The sequence below is a fragment of the Euleptes europaea genome, chromosome 3 (genome assembly GCF_029931775.1).
Source record: "Euleptes europaea isolate rEulEur1 chromosome 3, rEulEur1.hap1, whole genome shotgun sequence".
NCBI classification, from domain to species: domain Eukaryota; kingdom Metazoa; phylum Chordata; class Lepidosauria; order Squamata; family Sphaerodactylidae; genus Euleptes; species Euleptes europaea.
This window is the reverse complement of record NC_079314.1, coordinates 8,334,095-8,351,532: the sequence shown is the minus strand read 5'-3', so window position 1 is coordinate 8,351,532 and position 17,438 is coordinate 8,334,095. Positions and strand designations below refer to the sequence as shown.

The following is a 17,438-nucleotide window of genomic DNA, read 5'->3' as shown; positions in this document are numbered from 1 at the left end:
TTCTCGTCGGTTATCCGGGCAGGCATCTTCAGAGGAGTAACTCTTCATTCATTCATTCATTCATTCATTCATTCATTCATTCATTCATTCATTCATTCATTCATTCATTCATTCATTCATTCATTCATACCTTTAATGGCATATGATGCGCCTCTTCCCTTTCCACATTCCCAACATAAATCCGGGGAGGAGGGGGGAGCTCCGACCCGCCTCCGGAGACCCCCAGTGGGGCCGGAGCCCGGCGGGGGCGGGGCCTGGGCCGAAGGGGGCGGGGGTCCCGGCCGGCCGGCGAGTAAAAGCCCCCGAGGCGGTCCGGGCGCTCCCCAGTCGCGGTCCGCAGCTGCCCTCGCGCGCCTCCTGAACCCATGGCTGCGCTCCTCTTCGCCGGCGTCTTCGCTCTCCTCTGCGCCCAGCTGGTGAGTCGGGGGATGGAAGCCTCGGGGGGGGGGCGGGGGTCGTGTCTCGGCTCTCCCCCCAGCTGTGTGTGTGTGTGTGTGTGTGTGAAGTGCCTATCAACTTCATTGATGGGAGCGCGTAGAGCGCCGAAGCCATCGGACGTGGAGCCCCCAGCCCGCGGGGGGCTGCGTGGTCAGCTGCGCTCGATCCAGGCGCAGTGGCCCCGAGGGGGATGCTGTCCGCGGGGGGAGCTGGCCGCATCCTGGGGAAGCGCCGTGGGGAGGGTTGTTCGGCGGGGCGAGGGGGGGGGGAAGGAGCGCGAACGGCCCCGTCTGCAGAAGTCATGCATGAGCTGGAGAAATGGGCTTAAGAGGATACAGAATTTGTGGGAGAATGGGAGGCGGGGACCATATGTTGTCAAAATGAATTTAAATTGGGATTGAAGGTTATGTTTTGCTCTAATTCGGTTGGTTAAGGTAGAAATGCCATTAAGATAAACGATTTAGGCTTTAAGAATTGTTCTGATTTATGTGTGTGTGTATATATACATATTATATATGTATATATACACATACAAATATATATATACAATTATATATATATATGTGTATATATATATACTATATATATATATATATATATATATATATATATATATATATATATATATATATATATATATATACACAATTTATATATATATATAATTGTATTGAATTAGAAATTAAATGCAAAGGTGACAATAAAGTTATCAAAAAGGGCAAGAGTCCAGTAGCACCTTAAAGACTAACAAAAATATTTTCTGGTAGGGTATGAGCTTTCGTGAGCCTGTGGCTCACGAAAGCTCATACCCTACCAGAAAATATTTTTGTTAGTCTTTAAGGTGCTACTGGACTCTTGCCCTTTTGGACTACTGCAAACAGACTAACACGGCGACCCACGGTGAATAAAGTTATCAGAAAGACAGAGGAGGAGAGAGGGGAAGTCAATGTAAATATATGACTTAGTTATATAGAATAGAGAAATATTGTTGATATCATATAATCATCTTAATGAATGATGGAAACTACTGTAATATAAAGAACAATTAAATGTTATAAAAAGGCTCACGAAAGCTCATACCCTACCAGAAAATATTTTTGTTAGTCTTTAAGGTGCTACTGGACTCTTGCCCTTTTGGACTACTGCAAACAGACTAACACGGCGACCCACGGTGAATAAAGTTATCAGAAAGACAGAGGAGGAGAGAGGGGAAGTCAATGTAAATATATGACTTAGTTATATAGAATAGAGAAATATTGTTTATATCATATAATCATCTTAATGAATGATGGAAACTACTGTAATATAAAGAACAATTAAATGTTATAAAAAGGCTCACGAAAGCTCATACCCTACCAGAAAATATTTTTGTTAGTCTTTAAGGTGCTACTGGACTCTTGCCCTTTCGGACTACTGCAAACAGACTAACACGGCTACCCACTGTGAATAAAGTTATCAGAAAGATAGAGGAGGAGAGAGGGGAAGTCAATGTAAATATATGAATTAATTAGTTATATAGAATAGAGAAATATTGTTTATATCATATAATCATCTTAATGAATGATGGAAACTACTGTAATATAAAGAACAATTAAATGTTATAAAAAAAGAAATGTGCTTAAGAGAGGCTAAATGGGTTTGTTCGGTCAAACAGATAGGTTTGACATATAAAGGGCTTTTTAACCCACGAAGCAGGGGGTGCACGACTCCCCCCCCCCCATTATAGCTGAGATTTTCCCAGGCCACGATTGGGTTTGGGATGGGCAGGGGTCCTTCTTGGCTAAACCCTTTTGCCAGATCACAAAAAACTGACTTAATTTCCATAAAAAGAAAGCCCTCTACACATGGTCAGAGGCACCCCTCTGTTCTGCAGGATAAACTGGGCTCCTACTTGCAGCTGAGGAAGGTAGCTTGGACTTTTGAGAGCTCGTACCTGGCCACTCTGGTTGGCCTCTAAGGTGCTTCTGGACTCGAATCTGGCACTTCTTACCGCAGACCAACACGGCTGCCCTCTGCAACGGCGCTCTGAGAGCCAGCGTGGTGTACTGCTTAAGGGCGGTGGTTTGGAGAGGTGGACTCTAATCCGGGGAACCAGGTTGGTTTCCCCACTCCTCCACATGAAGCCAGCTGGGTGACCTTGGGCTAGTCACAGCTCTGTTAGAGCTCTCTCTGCCCCACCTACCTCACAGGGTGTCTGTTGTGGGGAAGGGAAGGAGATTGTCAGGCGGCTTGATTCTCCCTTAAGTGGCAGAGAAAGTCGGCATAGAAAAACCAACTCCCCCTGTGGCTCTTTAAAAGGGCTTGCTTGGGTTACCTTCTGCCCCCTCTTTTCCCTGCACCAGCCATCTGCCAGGAGTGGGCGAAGGTCCTCCTTTCTCTCCCCTGGCAACAGAGCCCCCGTCTGGCTGCTCTCGGCACTGGCCCAGAGGATGGGGACAGCGTCTTCCTGGAGCAGCTGTTTGAAGGGGGGATGGCGGCCCCCTTTCAGGGCTGCTTCTCTTCCCCCAGACTTTGCAGCTGTCCGGGGAGCGCCCCGTCCCCTGACTTTGAGACGGGCGGCTTTGAAAGGCCGTGGATGCTGACCGCTGTGTCTGCCAGCCGAAGGCCACGCCACCGAGCCATAACTGGTATAGGCTTCATTTTCCCCTTTTGGTTCCCATAAAATGCTTTTCGACTCTCCTGTTAGGACGCTCATTTCCCCCCCCCCCCCCGCGGGTGAGGTGAGTGTCGCACACACCTTTCTTCACAGTCAGGTTTGGCCTTGGATAGCTCAGGGAACTATAAATGAGTCTTTGCAGTGCCACAAACTCAAGGTGGTTTCTTCAGCATAGTGGTTGATGATTTTATTATTGCGGCAATAGCCAGATAAACTACAAACTTTATCAATTAAAATCGATTACGAATTTAAATAATTAAATTAAATTAAAACCTCTCTATACCAAATACAGATAAAGTTATAACAGTTAATAATCACGATATTCACAAGGCATAAAGCGATTAAAATCAATTAAAATCATAGTGGTTAAGAGAAGGAGCTGTGGTCCAGAAAGTTCCCAGTTCAAATCTCACCAAGCTTGGTTGTTAGCCATGAGCGTCCTACTCTCTGGCCCACGTGGTATAGTGGTTAAGAGCAATGGACTGTAATGTGGAGAACCGAATCTGATTCCTTGCTCCTCCACGTGAAGCCTGCTGGGTGACCTTGGGATAGTCACGGTTCTCTCCGAACTCTCTCGGCCCCACCTACCTCACAAGGTGTCTGTTGTGGGGAGGGAAGGTGATTGTGAGCCGCTTTGAGGCTTCTTAAAGGTAGAGAAAATAGGGGTATAAAACCCAACTCTTCTTCTTCTGGCTGGCCAGCCTCTGCCACTCTCTCTTTCCCATCTTACATTGAGGGATATCACTCTGGTCTGCTTTGCAACAGTTTTGTAAAGGTTGCAACTCACAATAATGGGTATAAATTACAGGTGGGAAAGGTCCAACTGGACATTAGGATTTTTTACAATAAGAGTAGTTCAGTAGTGGAATTGGCTGCCTAGGGAGGTGGTGAGCTCCCCTCTGGCAGTTTTCAAGCAGTGGCTGGACGAACACTTATCAGGGATGCTCGAGTCTAGGCTGATCCTGCTTTGGGCAGAGGGTTGGACTAGATGGCCTATAGGGTCCCTTCCAACTCTATAATTCTAAGTGTTTTGGCTGTGGCGAGCGCTATATAAATGAATATTGTTGCTGTTATTCCTGAACAGTCTTTGCTTTTGAGGGGTAAGCCATCTTGTTCAGCAGGGAGAACTGGGGACGCTTGTGATTGGTGGGGGGGAGCAGGACAGAGCACTTTCCGACAAAGTGATTTCTCCCATACATTCCTCCCTGCGAATTAAGATTACAGGGAGAGGCCCTCCTGGCTGTCCCATCAATCAAAGAAGATTGTTTGGTAGGTATACGAAAGAGGGCCTTTTTAGTGGCAGCCCCACAGTTATGGAACAGCCTCCCCAGGGCCTGGCCTTCTTGCTTTCCTTCTTTAGGAGGCAGCTGAAGACAGTTTTATTTAGGACTGCATTTGATTAAAGCAGTCCTAAAGTGTAATTTTAAATTTAGCTTTTTAATATATTTTTGGGAAACTATTTTATGTGTTTTATTTATATTGTTCCATAAGGAAGAAAGATGGCTAATGCATGTTTTAAATAAAAGAGGAGGCTCAAGGCTGTTTGCATTTGCTTGGGTGTGTTGACCCCCTTCGGTATTTGGGGAGCCGGCTGTAGCGTGGAAGTCTGAAGGGGCAGAAGGTATAAGATTAGGAGGCCCACATCCGCTGAGGGTCAGAGCACTGAAAGGGTGTTTGGAGAGCGGGTGCCTGATTCAGCGAGCTAACACCACCCCCAGCTGCCTTGAGGGATGTGAAGGAAACCTGGAGGGGGGTTATCTGGGCGTTGCTTCTCCTATCCTTATGTGCTTCTTCCCCTTTTTGCTCTCTTGCAGGCGAAACCGGCCGGTGTCTTCGAGCTCCAGGTGCTCTCCTTCGCCACAAGCAGCCCCCGGAGCTGGTGCCACGGTGCCCACCCCTGCCGCCTCTTCTTCCGCGTCTGCCTGAAGCATGCCCAGGCTGTGGTATCACCCGAACCCCCCTGTACCTTCGGGGCAGCCCTCAGTGACATTGTCCCAGCTGACCGCAGTGCTGTGGCAACCAGTGGACCCATCCGTGTCCCCTTCCACTTCAAGTGGCCGGTGAGGTCCTTCCCAGGCCACTGTCCAGCACCCTCCAGGCATCTTGGCTTAGAACCAGGCCTTTCCTTGGTCCTTTCTCTCCCTTTCCCACGTCTTCCTCTTTAATTCTCCAGCTGAGTTTTCCACAGTGGACACACCCTGGCTAGTTGCACATGGGGCTGTGGGGTTGAGGGGCATGTGGGGAGCGGGGCTGTGGAGTTGAGTGGTGTGTGACACATGGGGCTGTGGAGTTTAGCACAAAATCAAGAGAATGAGTCATCGCTTTGAGACCCATGTGCATGCACCTGTCGTCTTAACTGTGGATGACTCGTGCTAACTGCAGTTTCTCTGCTTGATAGCACAGAATGGTAGGGGATTTTCCACCTGTGCTATCACTTGAGTGTGAAAATGTGTGGACAGGAAAACTAGGCTTGTGTACCAGGTACAAGGACTGGGATCCAAAGGTACAGTTAGTTCACGTGGTCGAGCATCATTTGGACTTCTGATTCTAAACGCCAAACGTCATACCACTTGCATGCCGCGCGACGGGTGTTTCTTGAAACTGAACCCCATTTCACACATGCAGTTGAATGAGGTGGAAAATGCTGAGGTGGTGGAATGGATTGTACCACTGCGGACTGCTCTCTAGCTTTGAATGGTGCTTCGTTTTTTTTTAAAACCCTCATTGCAGTGAGAAAAACAGTGCTGTGGGGGAAAAGATTCTTCGTTCTTTTGGTTTGCTGCTGTACTGGATTTCTAGCTGCGGGGATCTTCTCACATAGGAGAGACACTGCAAAATATTATCCTCTACTGGCATCTGAAGTGGTGCTGTTAGTTCTGCCACCTCATTCTTCTCTGTGTGTGAACCAGGATGAAGAATTTGGCAAAAGTGGATTGTGAGATGGTACAGAAGACTTCTGCTAATCACAGGATGGGGGTGGGTGGGGGGAAGAGTCAAAATGAGAGCCCACCCAGCAGCCCCCAAATTCTGGAGGACTGTGGAAACCTGATGAAATTTCTAGTCTTGGTGTTTGAGGGTGAAACTTTACTTCAGAATGGTCAATTTAAAACCTTTGTTTAATGGGTTGAAAATCAGCTTGTTTTTTTGGGGGGGGGGCATTGTCATTTGGCTGAGGGAGAATCATACAGTTCATCTGGTCCAACCCCCTGCTCAATGCAGGATCAGCCTAAAGCATCCCTGCAAGTATTCGTCCAGCTGCAGCTTGAAGACTGCCGGAGAGGGGGAGCTCACCACCTTCCCTAGGCAGCCGATCCCACTGCTGAACTGTCACTGCAAAAATGTTTTTCCTAATGTCCAACTGATACCTTTCTGCCCTTAATTTATACCCATTATTGCCAGTCCTGTCCTCTGCTGCCAACAGGAACAGCTCCCTGCCCTCCTCTAAGTGACAGCCTTTAGATACTTAAAGAGAGCAATCATGTCCCCCCTCAACCTCCTCTTCTCTAGACTAAATATTCCCAGCTCTCCCAGCCTTTCCTCATAGGGCTTGGTCTCCAGGCCCCTGGTAATCCTCATCACTCTCCTCTGCACCCACTCCATTCTGTCCACATCCTTTTTGAAGTGAGGCCCCCAGAACTGCATGCAGTACTCCAGGTATGGCCTGACCAATGTGGTGTACAATGGAACTATGACATCTTGTGATTTGGATGTTATGCCTCTGCTGATACACCCCAAGATCACATTAGCCTTTTTTGCTGCTGCATCACACTGGCTGCGCATATTCCGCTTACAGTCTACCTGTACCCATAGATCTTATTCACACACACTGCTACCCAGAGTTGTATCCCCTTTCCAGTTGTTGGCAGAGAGTGCTAAATATGCAGAGAAGCGACAGACTCACTGACTAAAGGTACAGTTAAATGTTTATTAGGGAACTACATTTTGGATAGGAAAGCTGAGAGTCAGAGCTTGCCTCTAGCTGGCTAAGAGAGAGGGAAAAGACAACTTCCAAGAAGGTGGAGGAAACAGACTTGAGAGTATCAGTCTAAGGAAGGACAGCAGGTGAGAAAAAAGGTGGGAGGGTCTCTAACCTCACAGCCCTGTCTAGCTGTCCACTTGCTGCCCCCAGCTGGGTCTTCTCAGTTTCTTTGATATTGATATCAAATATTGATATTGTCTAGATATTGTCACTTCCAACACCAGTATGTATGCTTCCCAATTTTGTTACCCAGATGTAGAACTCTGCATTTTCCTTGTTGAATTGCATCTTGTTCACATCTGCCCACTTTCCCAGTGTGTTCAGATCTCACTGAATTCTATCTTTATCTTCCAGGGTGTTTGCTGCTCTTCCCAATTTGGTGTCACCTGCAAATTTAATGAGTGGTCCCTCCACCCCCTCATCCAGATCATTTATAAAAATATTGAAAGGTACTGGGCCCAGAACCGAGCTCTGTGGCACCCCACTGGACACCTTCCTCCATTCAGATGAAATGCCACTGACCGCTACTCTTTGGGTGGGGTTCTCCAACCAGTTCCCTATCCACCTACCTATCCTAAAGTCCAGTCCGCAGTCCTCCAGTTTACCCATCAGAACATCATGGGGAACCCTGTCAAAAGCTTTACTGAAATCCAGGTAAACAACATGGACCGCATTCTCTCGATCCAGTAAGCTCGTCACTCAATCAAAGAAAGAAACGAGGCTGGTCTGACAGGACTTGTAAGGAACAAATCTGTGCTGACTTTCCTGGATCCCCAAGTTGTCCTTCAGACGGTCGCAGATCGATATCTTTAAAATCTACTCCAGTTTCTTACTTGGGACAGAGGTCAGATTGACTGGCCTGTAGTTACCTTGGCCATCCCTGCTCCCTTTTTTTGAAAATGGGGACAACATTTTCCCTTTTCCAGTCTTGTGGCACATCTCCTGTCCTCCAAGAGGTCTGGCAGATGATGGACAAAGGCTCTGCGAGCTCTCTAGAAAGCACTTTGAGCCCTCTCGGGTGCAAACCATCTGGACCAGGAGACTTGTACTCATCTAATGCAGCCAGGTTCTTCTCAACTACCTCTCTGCCCATGTCAACCAGCAGCTCGGACGCCATGCCTTGCCTGCTGTCATCTCTAGGTGAGCCCGTTCCCTTCTTCAGGGGAAAAACTGAGGCAGAATAGGCATTGAGCCTTCCTTCTCTCTCTCTGTCCTCTGCCAGAGTTTCTCCGTTTTCACCCAACAGTGAGCCTATGGCCTCTTTTCCCTTGTGCTTGAATATTCTGAATTACATTCAACTCAGAGTGCGTGCGAGTGGAGGGTCCTTTTTCTCCTCAGAAGAGGAGGTGGAGAAGCTTTGAGAAGGAGAACTTTGTGAGCAAAACATCATCAGCGTATGCTCTAATTTTAAATTCTTCTCCTTGTACACTTAGGCCAGTTATTTTCTGATTTGTTCTAATTTTATTTGCCAGCACTTCTAATGTTAGATTAAATAACAAGGGTGATAGAGGACATCCTTGTCTCGTTCCTTTTTCAATATTAATATCTTTGGTCAGGGTGCCGTTTATTATAAGTTTCGCTTGTTGATCCGTATATATACTAGATATCCAGTTAAGTAAATTGGTTTCGGGGGTCAAAATGGTGCCTGTTGGTTGAGGGGCACACGTTCTGGCCTCCCCCAACCCACACACATCCATAGTGTCCAGGAGGCAGGGCCATCGGGTGCCATCTTGTTCCCCTTCAAGCTCTGTACACAGTTTTTGTCCACCCCACAGAAAATAGGGCTGTAGACTCCCAGACCCACAGGTCCCACAGAGGGGGGACCCACAGATGAGACCCAGTTCTCAGTCCAAAGTGCCCCAGAACAGGACAACGGAAACTTAATTTAATTGTCTAAAAGATAGGTCCAAAGCCTAAGAATCATCTCTATATTTGTTGGTACAAAATTACATTTTAGTTTTTTTTACTTCATTATTTTATTTGTATTTATTAGCCTCCTTTCTATCTTATAGGATCTCAAGGCAGCTTACAGTATAAATGTTAAAATGCCACCTTTCTCCCCGATGGGGACTCAAAGTGAATTACATCTTTCCTTTAATTGTGAATTGTTCTTTCCTTTAAGTACAGTGGCTCATATTTAGCAGAAACCAATAGAAAATTTCACAGGATGTACAGACCTGATGGAAAGCAGATTTCACCCTATTAATCTATTATAAGGTCGGTGTGTGTGTGTGTGTTAAGTGCCGTCAAGTCGCTTCTGACTCATGGCGACCCTATGAATGAAAGTCCTCCAAAATGTCCTATCTTTGACAGCCTTGCTCAGATCTTGCAAATTGAAGGCTGTGGCTTATTCATGTCAACCACTGAACATCCTTTTGGCTTTAGTCCAATCGCATCATTAAGAACAGTGCTATTCGTACTTGTCCTCTGCTCTACCCCAGTAGCAGATTGAGTGCCATCTGATCTGGGGGTCCCATCTTCCAGCACTGTATATTTTTTCATTTTGGATTGTCTCATCATAGGGTTTTCAAGGTAAAGGTTGTCTCTAGGCACAAAAACCCCCATTAAGAGCCATCTTGATGCTCTTTATATTTCTTCTGTTCCCTTTTCTCCGTGCTCCCCATCCTCAGGTAAAGTATACAAGAGCGAACTTGATTTATACCAGGAGGATTGGATGAAGGGGAAAGAAATCTTGAGTCTCCATCTTCTAGACAGGTTTAGCTCCTCTAGAGCTGGGCTTCTTCCTTCATCTGGTTAGATGTGAGAGTTTGTAGGGCCTGGGGCATTTGCACCCTGTGTTTGGGACTGCTGGCATAATCGTGGTTGCCCATCTCTCTAGTACGTAATCTTTATGCCACCCTTTCACCAGGACATACACAGTTGTACATACCGCATTTTATCTTCGCAACAACCTTGTGAGGTAGGTTAGGATGAAAGAGTGACTGGCCCATTTCACCAAGAAATGTTGGGGATTTGAAGCCGGACCCTAGCCCAGCACCTTGAGTACAGCATCACATTGATGGCCAACAGTTTCTTTGAGCCCCAGTTCCTCTGCTACTGCCCAACATCAGCCCTCATTTATTTCTTTTTTATTTAAAACATTTATTGGCTGCCTTTCTGCCTCGCAGAACCCAACATGGCTTACAATGTAAATAAAGCAGCATATATATTTTTAAAAGCCTAAAAGACCACAATTTAAAATCTCGATTAAGATTGCCAATAAATGAAAACTAAATTAGTCAAAACTGCTTTCGGCTGCCTCCCGAAGATAGAAAGTGAGGTGAGCCAGGCGCACCTCCCTGGGGAGGTTGTTCCATAATCGTGGGGCGGCCACTGAAAAGATACTCTCTCATGTAACCCACCAACTGAGCTTCTTTGGTCGACAGGACAGTCCGGAGGGCCTCTCCCTGTGACCTTAATTCCCGGGCAGGAACCCAGATCACAAAGCAAGAGAATGCGTGTGCCGCAGAAAGATGCCAGCAAGGCTTGACAAGTACATAAATGGAGCCATGCTGGATCAGAACAAAAGTGTCTCCACACTAGCAGTGCATATTGTTTCCCGCTGTGCCCAACTACCAAAAGGGCATGGGGAGGTGGGAGACAGCATCTCCCTGTGGCCATTGGACCTGTGGGAATTTTAATGGGGAAGGGATCCATGAGAGGTCTCAAAGATCCTGGACCAGATATTGTATCAAGAGCAGCACTTAGAATTGTGTGCCCGGAGACCTAGCTGGGAGTTGGTGTTGTTATTGGAATTTCTTTTGGCTCTCCCTGTCTCCCGTTCCTCCAGACTTCCCACTTATTTTTCTCTCTTCTTCCTTCCTTCTTGCTAGGGGACCTTTTCCCTCATTATTGAATCTTGGAGGGCAGAATCAGGAGAACCATCGACAGGTAAGCAACTCATTAAAATACACACACATGAATAGTGTGTATCAAATACAGTATGTGATGCATCTGGTATTATCTGAAAAAACAAAGAGGGCTGTTGCCAAAAGAAAGATATTCCTATGTGGCAGCTTTGTTCTTCCTGGCAGGGTGTACTTTCAGTCCCCCTTTTTTCTAAGACATATTCTGCAACAGGTTTGTGCATTTACTTATTTATTTATTGGGCTTCTATCCCACTCTTTTTCCCTGCTGCAGCCGGGCTCAGAGGGGCTAACCTTCCATTAAGATACAACAATAGCCAAATATAAGATGAATTCAATCCAATTTAAAACCAAACCTTCTGAAGCTAAAATTGCATTGGTGCCCGTTTATTGGCACACAGGTCCGCAGCTAGCCCAGGGAAAAGCAGGGGAGGGGGTGTGGCTCAGTGGCAGAGCATCTGCTCGGCATGCAGAAGGTCCCAGGTTCAATCCCCGGCATCTCCAGTTAAAGGGACTAGGCAGGTAGGGGATGTGGAAGACCTCCGCCTGAGACCCTGGAGAGCCACTGCCGGTCTGAGTAGACAATACTGACTCTGGTGAGCCAAGGGGGGTCTGATTCAATATGAGGCCAGTTTCATGGACGTTTAGATGGAATGTAAGGAAGGGGGAGGGAGGCCAGCTATGATGGAAACACTTGCTGTCATCAATTATGGATCTGGCGGAACATCTCGGTCTTACCGGCCCCCGCTGTCCCAGGTCTATAGTTGCCATCTTCCATGTGGGGCCTGGAGATCTTCCAGAATGACAGTGGATCTCCAGACTACAGAGATCAGTTCCCCTGGGGGAAATTGCTGCTTTGGAGGGTGGAATGCATGGCATTATATCCCATTGAGGTCCCACCCTCCCCAGGCTTCATCCCCCAAATCTCCAGGAATTTCCCAACCCATCGTTGGCAACCCTACCTGTGGACCAGCCTTCGAGAAGAGGTCAGGGTGCTTACTCTCCTGGGTTTCTGGCAAGGGTATAAGACAAATGAGTTTTCACTTCAGAGAGCTTTTGGGGCAGTCTTAAACAGGGTAGAGGGTGAATATCTTCCCAGTGGGGCATTAAGTGTTTCTAGATTGGTTTTTAATATGGTATTGTATGTCACTGTTCATTTTTATCCAGTTTTCTAAGATACGCTGTTGTTACCCACCCTGGGTTCTGAGCTGCTTGGGAAAAAGACAAGTGTATAAATATTTTAAATCAATAAATGGCAATGAAGACAGTGCCACATAGAGTGGCTTTTCTTCCTGGTATATTTTGAGAATAACTTTTTTTCTTTTTGACGAGAATCTGTGAGAGAGACCTGTATTGCTGATTGTAACCGTGACAGCTTTTCATTTTTAGGAAAATGCAACCTCGGGGTGGGGGGGCTTCCAGATGAAGGGAGGGTAGGCAGTTTGGAAACCTGACGTGCTTATTTATTTAGAACTTTTAAAGCTGCCTTTCGGCCCAACTTTGGGTCCCCAAGGTGGCGAGCAATAAAAAATTTAAAAAATAAAACAAGATACAAAACTTTATCAAAACAATTAAAATAAAAAACATACACACAGGGTCAGTGAAAATTGGCGAGGGACAGTCAGAGGAGGCAAAATCCCGCCTGGCAGTCCTTGAGGTGTCACAGGCTGGTTTTTTTTTTTCTCTTCCCTCTTTCTTTACCACTAGCTTCTCTAGGGTTGCCAGTTCTGGGTTGGGAAATTCCTGAAGATTTGGGGGTAGAAAGAAACTGGAAAGTTAAGACCTGTACAGAGTGCAAACAGTAACTGCACAGCAATATAATATGTACATCTATTCATAGGAATCCAAAAGTGTGTATTAAATATCACAACAGTCTTACAATATCACTGACCATCTTATGTGGTGAAGGCAACTGGTCTGAGAAAAAATTATCTGCTCAGATGGGCATTGTTATCTCTCTTCACATGGCTACCATAGCCAATGCTTTTGATTAATTCTTGGTCATGATTTATGTGGCAACACATGAACCTCTTCTTTTGTCTCCAATTAATGGGAAACTTTAAAACAAACGGAAGAAGAGTACTTTTCGAAACGAGAAGAACCCAGGAGCTCATCTTACGCAACCTCAATTTATACAATCTAAAATTTAAGCAGTCTTTAAGTGGTATTTTTGATATTGTCACATACTAAATATGGCATTGTTATTAGTTAGCTAGTGGTTATATTTTTGGAGTGGATGGGGCATATTGTTATAATATTTAATACACACTTTTGGACTTCTATGAATATATGTACATGTTATATTTCTATGTGGTTATTGTTTGCACTTTGTAGACCAATGGTCTACATTTCTCTTTCTTGCTTGCTTTTGTACTGGGACCTCTCTCTTTTTTTTGTTTTTGATTTGGGGGTGGACCGTTGGGTTTGGGGAGGGGCATAGGGTTGCCAACCTCCAGGTAGTAGCTGGAGATCTCCTGCTGTTACAACTGATCTCCAGCTGATAAAGATCAGCCCCTCCCTAAACCCTGCCCTCCTCAGGCTCTGCACCAAAAACCTCCCGCCGGTGGCTAAGAGGGACCTGGCAACCCTATGGGGCGGCAGTTGGATATAATGCCATAGGATCCAAACTCCAGAGCAGCCATTTCCTCCAAGGGAAGCGATCTCTGTGTTCTGGGTATTGGTTGTAATTCCAGGAGATCTCCAGCACCACCACCCCCAACCTGGGAGGTTAGGAACCTGAAGCTGCTCTTAATGTTCTGTGCTCTTGGAGCATTCTCAGTCCTCATCAGGCCATCTTAAAAAGGCGTTGGTTCCCGTCCCCCCCCCTTTTCTTTTGCTTTCATTAAGAAATGGGGTTGCCAATTCCAGGTTGGGAAATACCTGGAGGTTTTGAGGGTGGAGTTTGGGGAGGGACCTCAGTTGGCTATATTGCCCTAGAGTCCACCTTCCAAAGCAGCCATTTCCTCCAGGGGAAGTGATCTGTGTCACCTGGAAAGACTCGGAAGATTTAGCAGCCCTTTTTTGGGAGCATAGAAACTAATAAAAATTGCAAAAAGAATTTTATAAGAAAATAATACATTTGAATGATTAAAAAGAAAAATAATTGTATGGATTATATTTTTCCCAACTGGTATGCTTTTTTAACACACCAAGAGGCTGATGAAGCTATGCTTTGGTGAAAGCGCTAAGATATCCGGGATAGCGTTTCCTCCCTCCCTTCTCGAAACAAGTTTTCTTGGACTCATGTGGACCTTGTGCCAACTATTTAGACATTACTGACCTTCGTTTGGATCAGAAGATTTTGGAATAGGATAAGACTGTTAGATTGTTAGACCTTGGACTTTGTCCAGTTGTTCCTTGTTTTCTATTTGTATATATTGTACACTTGTGGTGGTTTAATTTGTAGCACTTAATGAATTGTTTATTCTTTAAATTGAACTGAGTTGTGCTAGTTCTTTTTTCCTTCACCACCTGGAGGTTGGCAACCTTATATAGAAAGTAATGATTCCCACCCCACCCACCCCGCATAGCTTTGGAGAATCCCAAGACCCTTGCCTTTTTATTGGGTGGTCTGGTTTTTCTGCTTTCATTAGCCACACGAGGGAGGGCCAGCCAGTTTACCATTAGATGTCAATCTATGGGGGTTACCGCACGTTGTATTCCCAGCAATGTATTAAGAGTTTGAAAATGTTATAAAAAACATCGCTTTAAAAGGGTTTTTGGATACCACGGCTTATAAATGGTTGGAAGACGTCTTCGCAGCTAAACGGGCCAAACAAAGTGCGAACAGTGTTTTTTATAACGTTTTCAAACTCTTAATACATAGCTGGGAATACAAGTGCGGTAACAGCCTATATATCGAATTCTGAAGTGTGTCCTCTGCCTGCAGATACTTAAATCTGCAGATTGGGGGTGGCACACTCACCCACAACAGGTTTTTCTGCAGCCTCGGGGGACCCCCTGGGTTTGCAGAAAAATCTGAAATTTAAAAAATGGGGGGCGGTGGGCGGTTTAAATTCCCCTGATTTTTCAAAGAGCATTGTCTGCATATGCCGGGCCCAGCCATGTCAGGGGCAGATGCCAGGAGCGGCTCCCAGGCTGGGCTGCCACAGCTGCGCATACCTGGGCAATTCCAGGCTTTTAGGTAAGTGGTTGGGGTGAGGAGGAGGAGGAGAAGACCTGGCCGTACTTGCCCAGCACAGTGCCAGGTGAGCCAGCAAGAGAGCAGGGCTGGGGGAGAAGGAGGAGGAAGCCTGGAGCCGTGATAGGGGAGGAGATGGGATCCCCCCCGCCGCGAGTCTCGCAGGCTCCCACTTGTAATTCCTAATTTCAGAGACAGTTTTATAGTTAACTATTCCTGGCTTTCCTCTGTAGTTGTGTTATGTGTTTATATATATTTTTTTTAATTAATATTTTATACGTACGCTATTTTAGATGCTGATTTAATGTTTAATTTTCAAGTGTTTTGATATTTGCCAACTTGGGGGCCCCTATTTGCGTCGAAAGGCAGCATAGAAATGTTCTAAATAAATAATCATTTAATAAATAATCAGTCTTGCATACTAAGGAGTGTGGATATTTGTAATTACTTGGATTATGCTAATGTTTTAGAGAGCAGAACATTGACCTCATAAGCAAAGGTCCCAGATCTGATCCTTAGTGTATCCAGTTAAAAGAGTGGGGAGGCCTTTCTTCACTCGTCATCCTTGATTAGGGTTGCCAACCTCCAGGTTCTAGCTGGAGATCTCCCACTAGTACAACTGATCTCCAGCCGATAGAGATCAGTTCACCTGGAGAAAATGGCTGCTTTGGCAATTGAAGTCCCTACCCTCCCCAAACCCTTCCCTCCTCAGGCTGTGCCCCCAAAACCTCCCACCAGTGGCAAAGAGGGACCTGGCCACCCTATCCTTAATGGCTGCTACCAGTCATGGTAGACAGACCGTGTTGACCTAGGTGGACTTGTGGTCTGACAGTTTTACATGATTGTATGTCTACGCGAATGCATTGTTAAATATTGGTATCAATGCACTTTTATTAAGGTTTGAAGAGCATTTTTTGCAACACATCAGGAAAAATATTTCTTCTACATTGGAGGGGATGGGAGATTCATGCCATAATGTTTCGATTCGAAATACTTATATTCTGCTTTCTTCCCCATATGTATGTGCAAAGCGGTTTACAGTAACCCTAAAATCTACAAACCCTTAATTAAAAAAATAGTGTGTGGTGGGGAACCAATGTTGCATGATCACACAACCCAGTAGAATCATTAGAGTTTGTTTATGAGAAGCAGTTCAAGTCGGCAGGGAGCTTTGTACTTAGCATGAGAGGAATCTCTTGACCAAGACTTTGAAAGCCAGATGGGAGGAAACAGAAGGAGTTAACTTGATTGTTCTTAGTGTGTTCCTTACAAATGCAAAGAAATGTATGGGGCAGCTACTAGTCAAAGGGAGACAGATTTTTGCATGGGACAAAACTGCTGTAGAGCACCAGTTGGGGGAGGGACTGTGGCTCAGTGGTAGAGCATCAGCTTTGCATACAGGAGGTCCCCAGTACAATTCCTGGCACCTCCAGTTGAAAGGACCAGGCAGTAGGTGATGTGAAAGACCCTCACCCTGAGACCCTGGAGAGTTGCTACCAGTCTGAGTAGACAGGACTGACCTTGATGGACCAAGGGTGTGTTTGGGGAGGGGCCATGGCTCAGTGGTAGAGCCTCTGCTTGGCATGCAGAAGGTCCCTGGTTCAATCCCCAGCATCTCCAGTTAAAAGGACCAGGCAATAGGTGATGTGAAAGACCTCAGCCTGAGACCATGGAAAGTTGCTACCAGTCTGGGTAGATAATACTGACCTTGATGAACCAAGGGCTGATTCAGTATAAGGCAGCTTCAGCATGCGCTGGATTGGGTCTCACAGGTCCACTCCATTAGCAGAGGTGCTTTCCTCCACTGGAAGGAGCCTTATGATGCAAAACACACTTGAATCCCTTTGTCCTGCTCAACAGGAAAGTATATTTTGCAAATCTTATGCTTGGGGAGGGGCTGTGGCTCAGTGGTAGAGCCTCTGGAGCCAACCTGGAGCTGGCAACCCTACCAGTCTGGCATCGAGCAGAGCCTGGGCCTTTTCCATCATGGCTCTGACTTTGTGGAAGGGGCTCCCTGAAGAGATGAGGGGCCCCTGTTACAGGCTTTGACATATTAGAGCATATGAACAGTTGTATTAGTGTTGTACATATGCTGAATTCTTCAATGTAAAACCATATTTTTCATAAAGACCATTAGAGGCTTGTCTTTCATTTAAAGTGAACATGCCTGGCTAAGAGACTCTTTTAGAAGACTCCTCTGGAATCCTACTCTTTTGAAAAACTGGTTTCTGGAATCCTACGCTTTTTGGAAAACTAAGTTTCTGGAATCCAATCTGTCCCTAACAAGACATTATCAAATGGTGTTATATAATGTTGCATTAGGTTTTAAAGTTTAAATATGAAAGAATTGTAACAGAA

The 17,438-nt window shown here is 45.9% G+C and overlaps 1 protein-coding gene across 1 annotated transcript in view; it reads left to right on the top strand.

Moving 5' to 3' along the window:
* Positions 1 to 365: 365 nt before the first annotated feature.
* The window catches only part of DLL3 (delta like canonical Notch ligand 3), an 86,978-nt gene continuing 69,905 nt past the window's right edge, over positions 366 to 17,438 (top strand). The window contains exons 1-4 of the mRNA XM_056845866.1: positions 366 to 416; positions 2,831 to 3,027; positions 4,833 to 5,154; positions 10,907 to 10,964. Coding sequence (XP_056701844.1) covers positions 366 to 416; positions 2,831 to 3,027; positions 4,833 to 5,154; positions 10,907 to 10,964 — 628 coding nt within the window. The remainder of the gene's footprint in view (positions 417 to 2,830; positions 3,028 to 4,832; positions 5,155 to 10,906; positions 10,965 to 17,438) is intronic.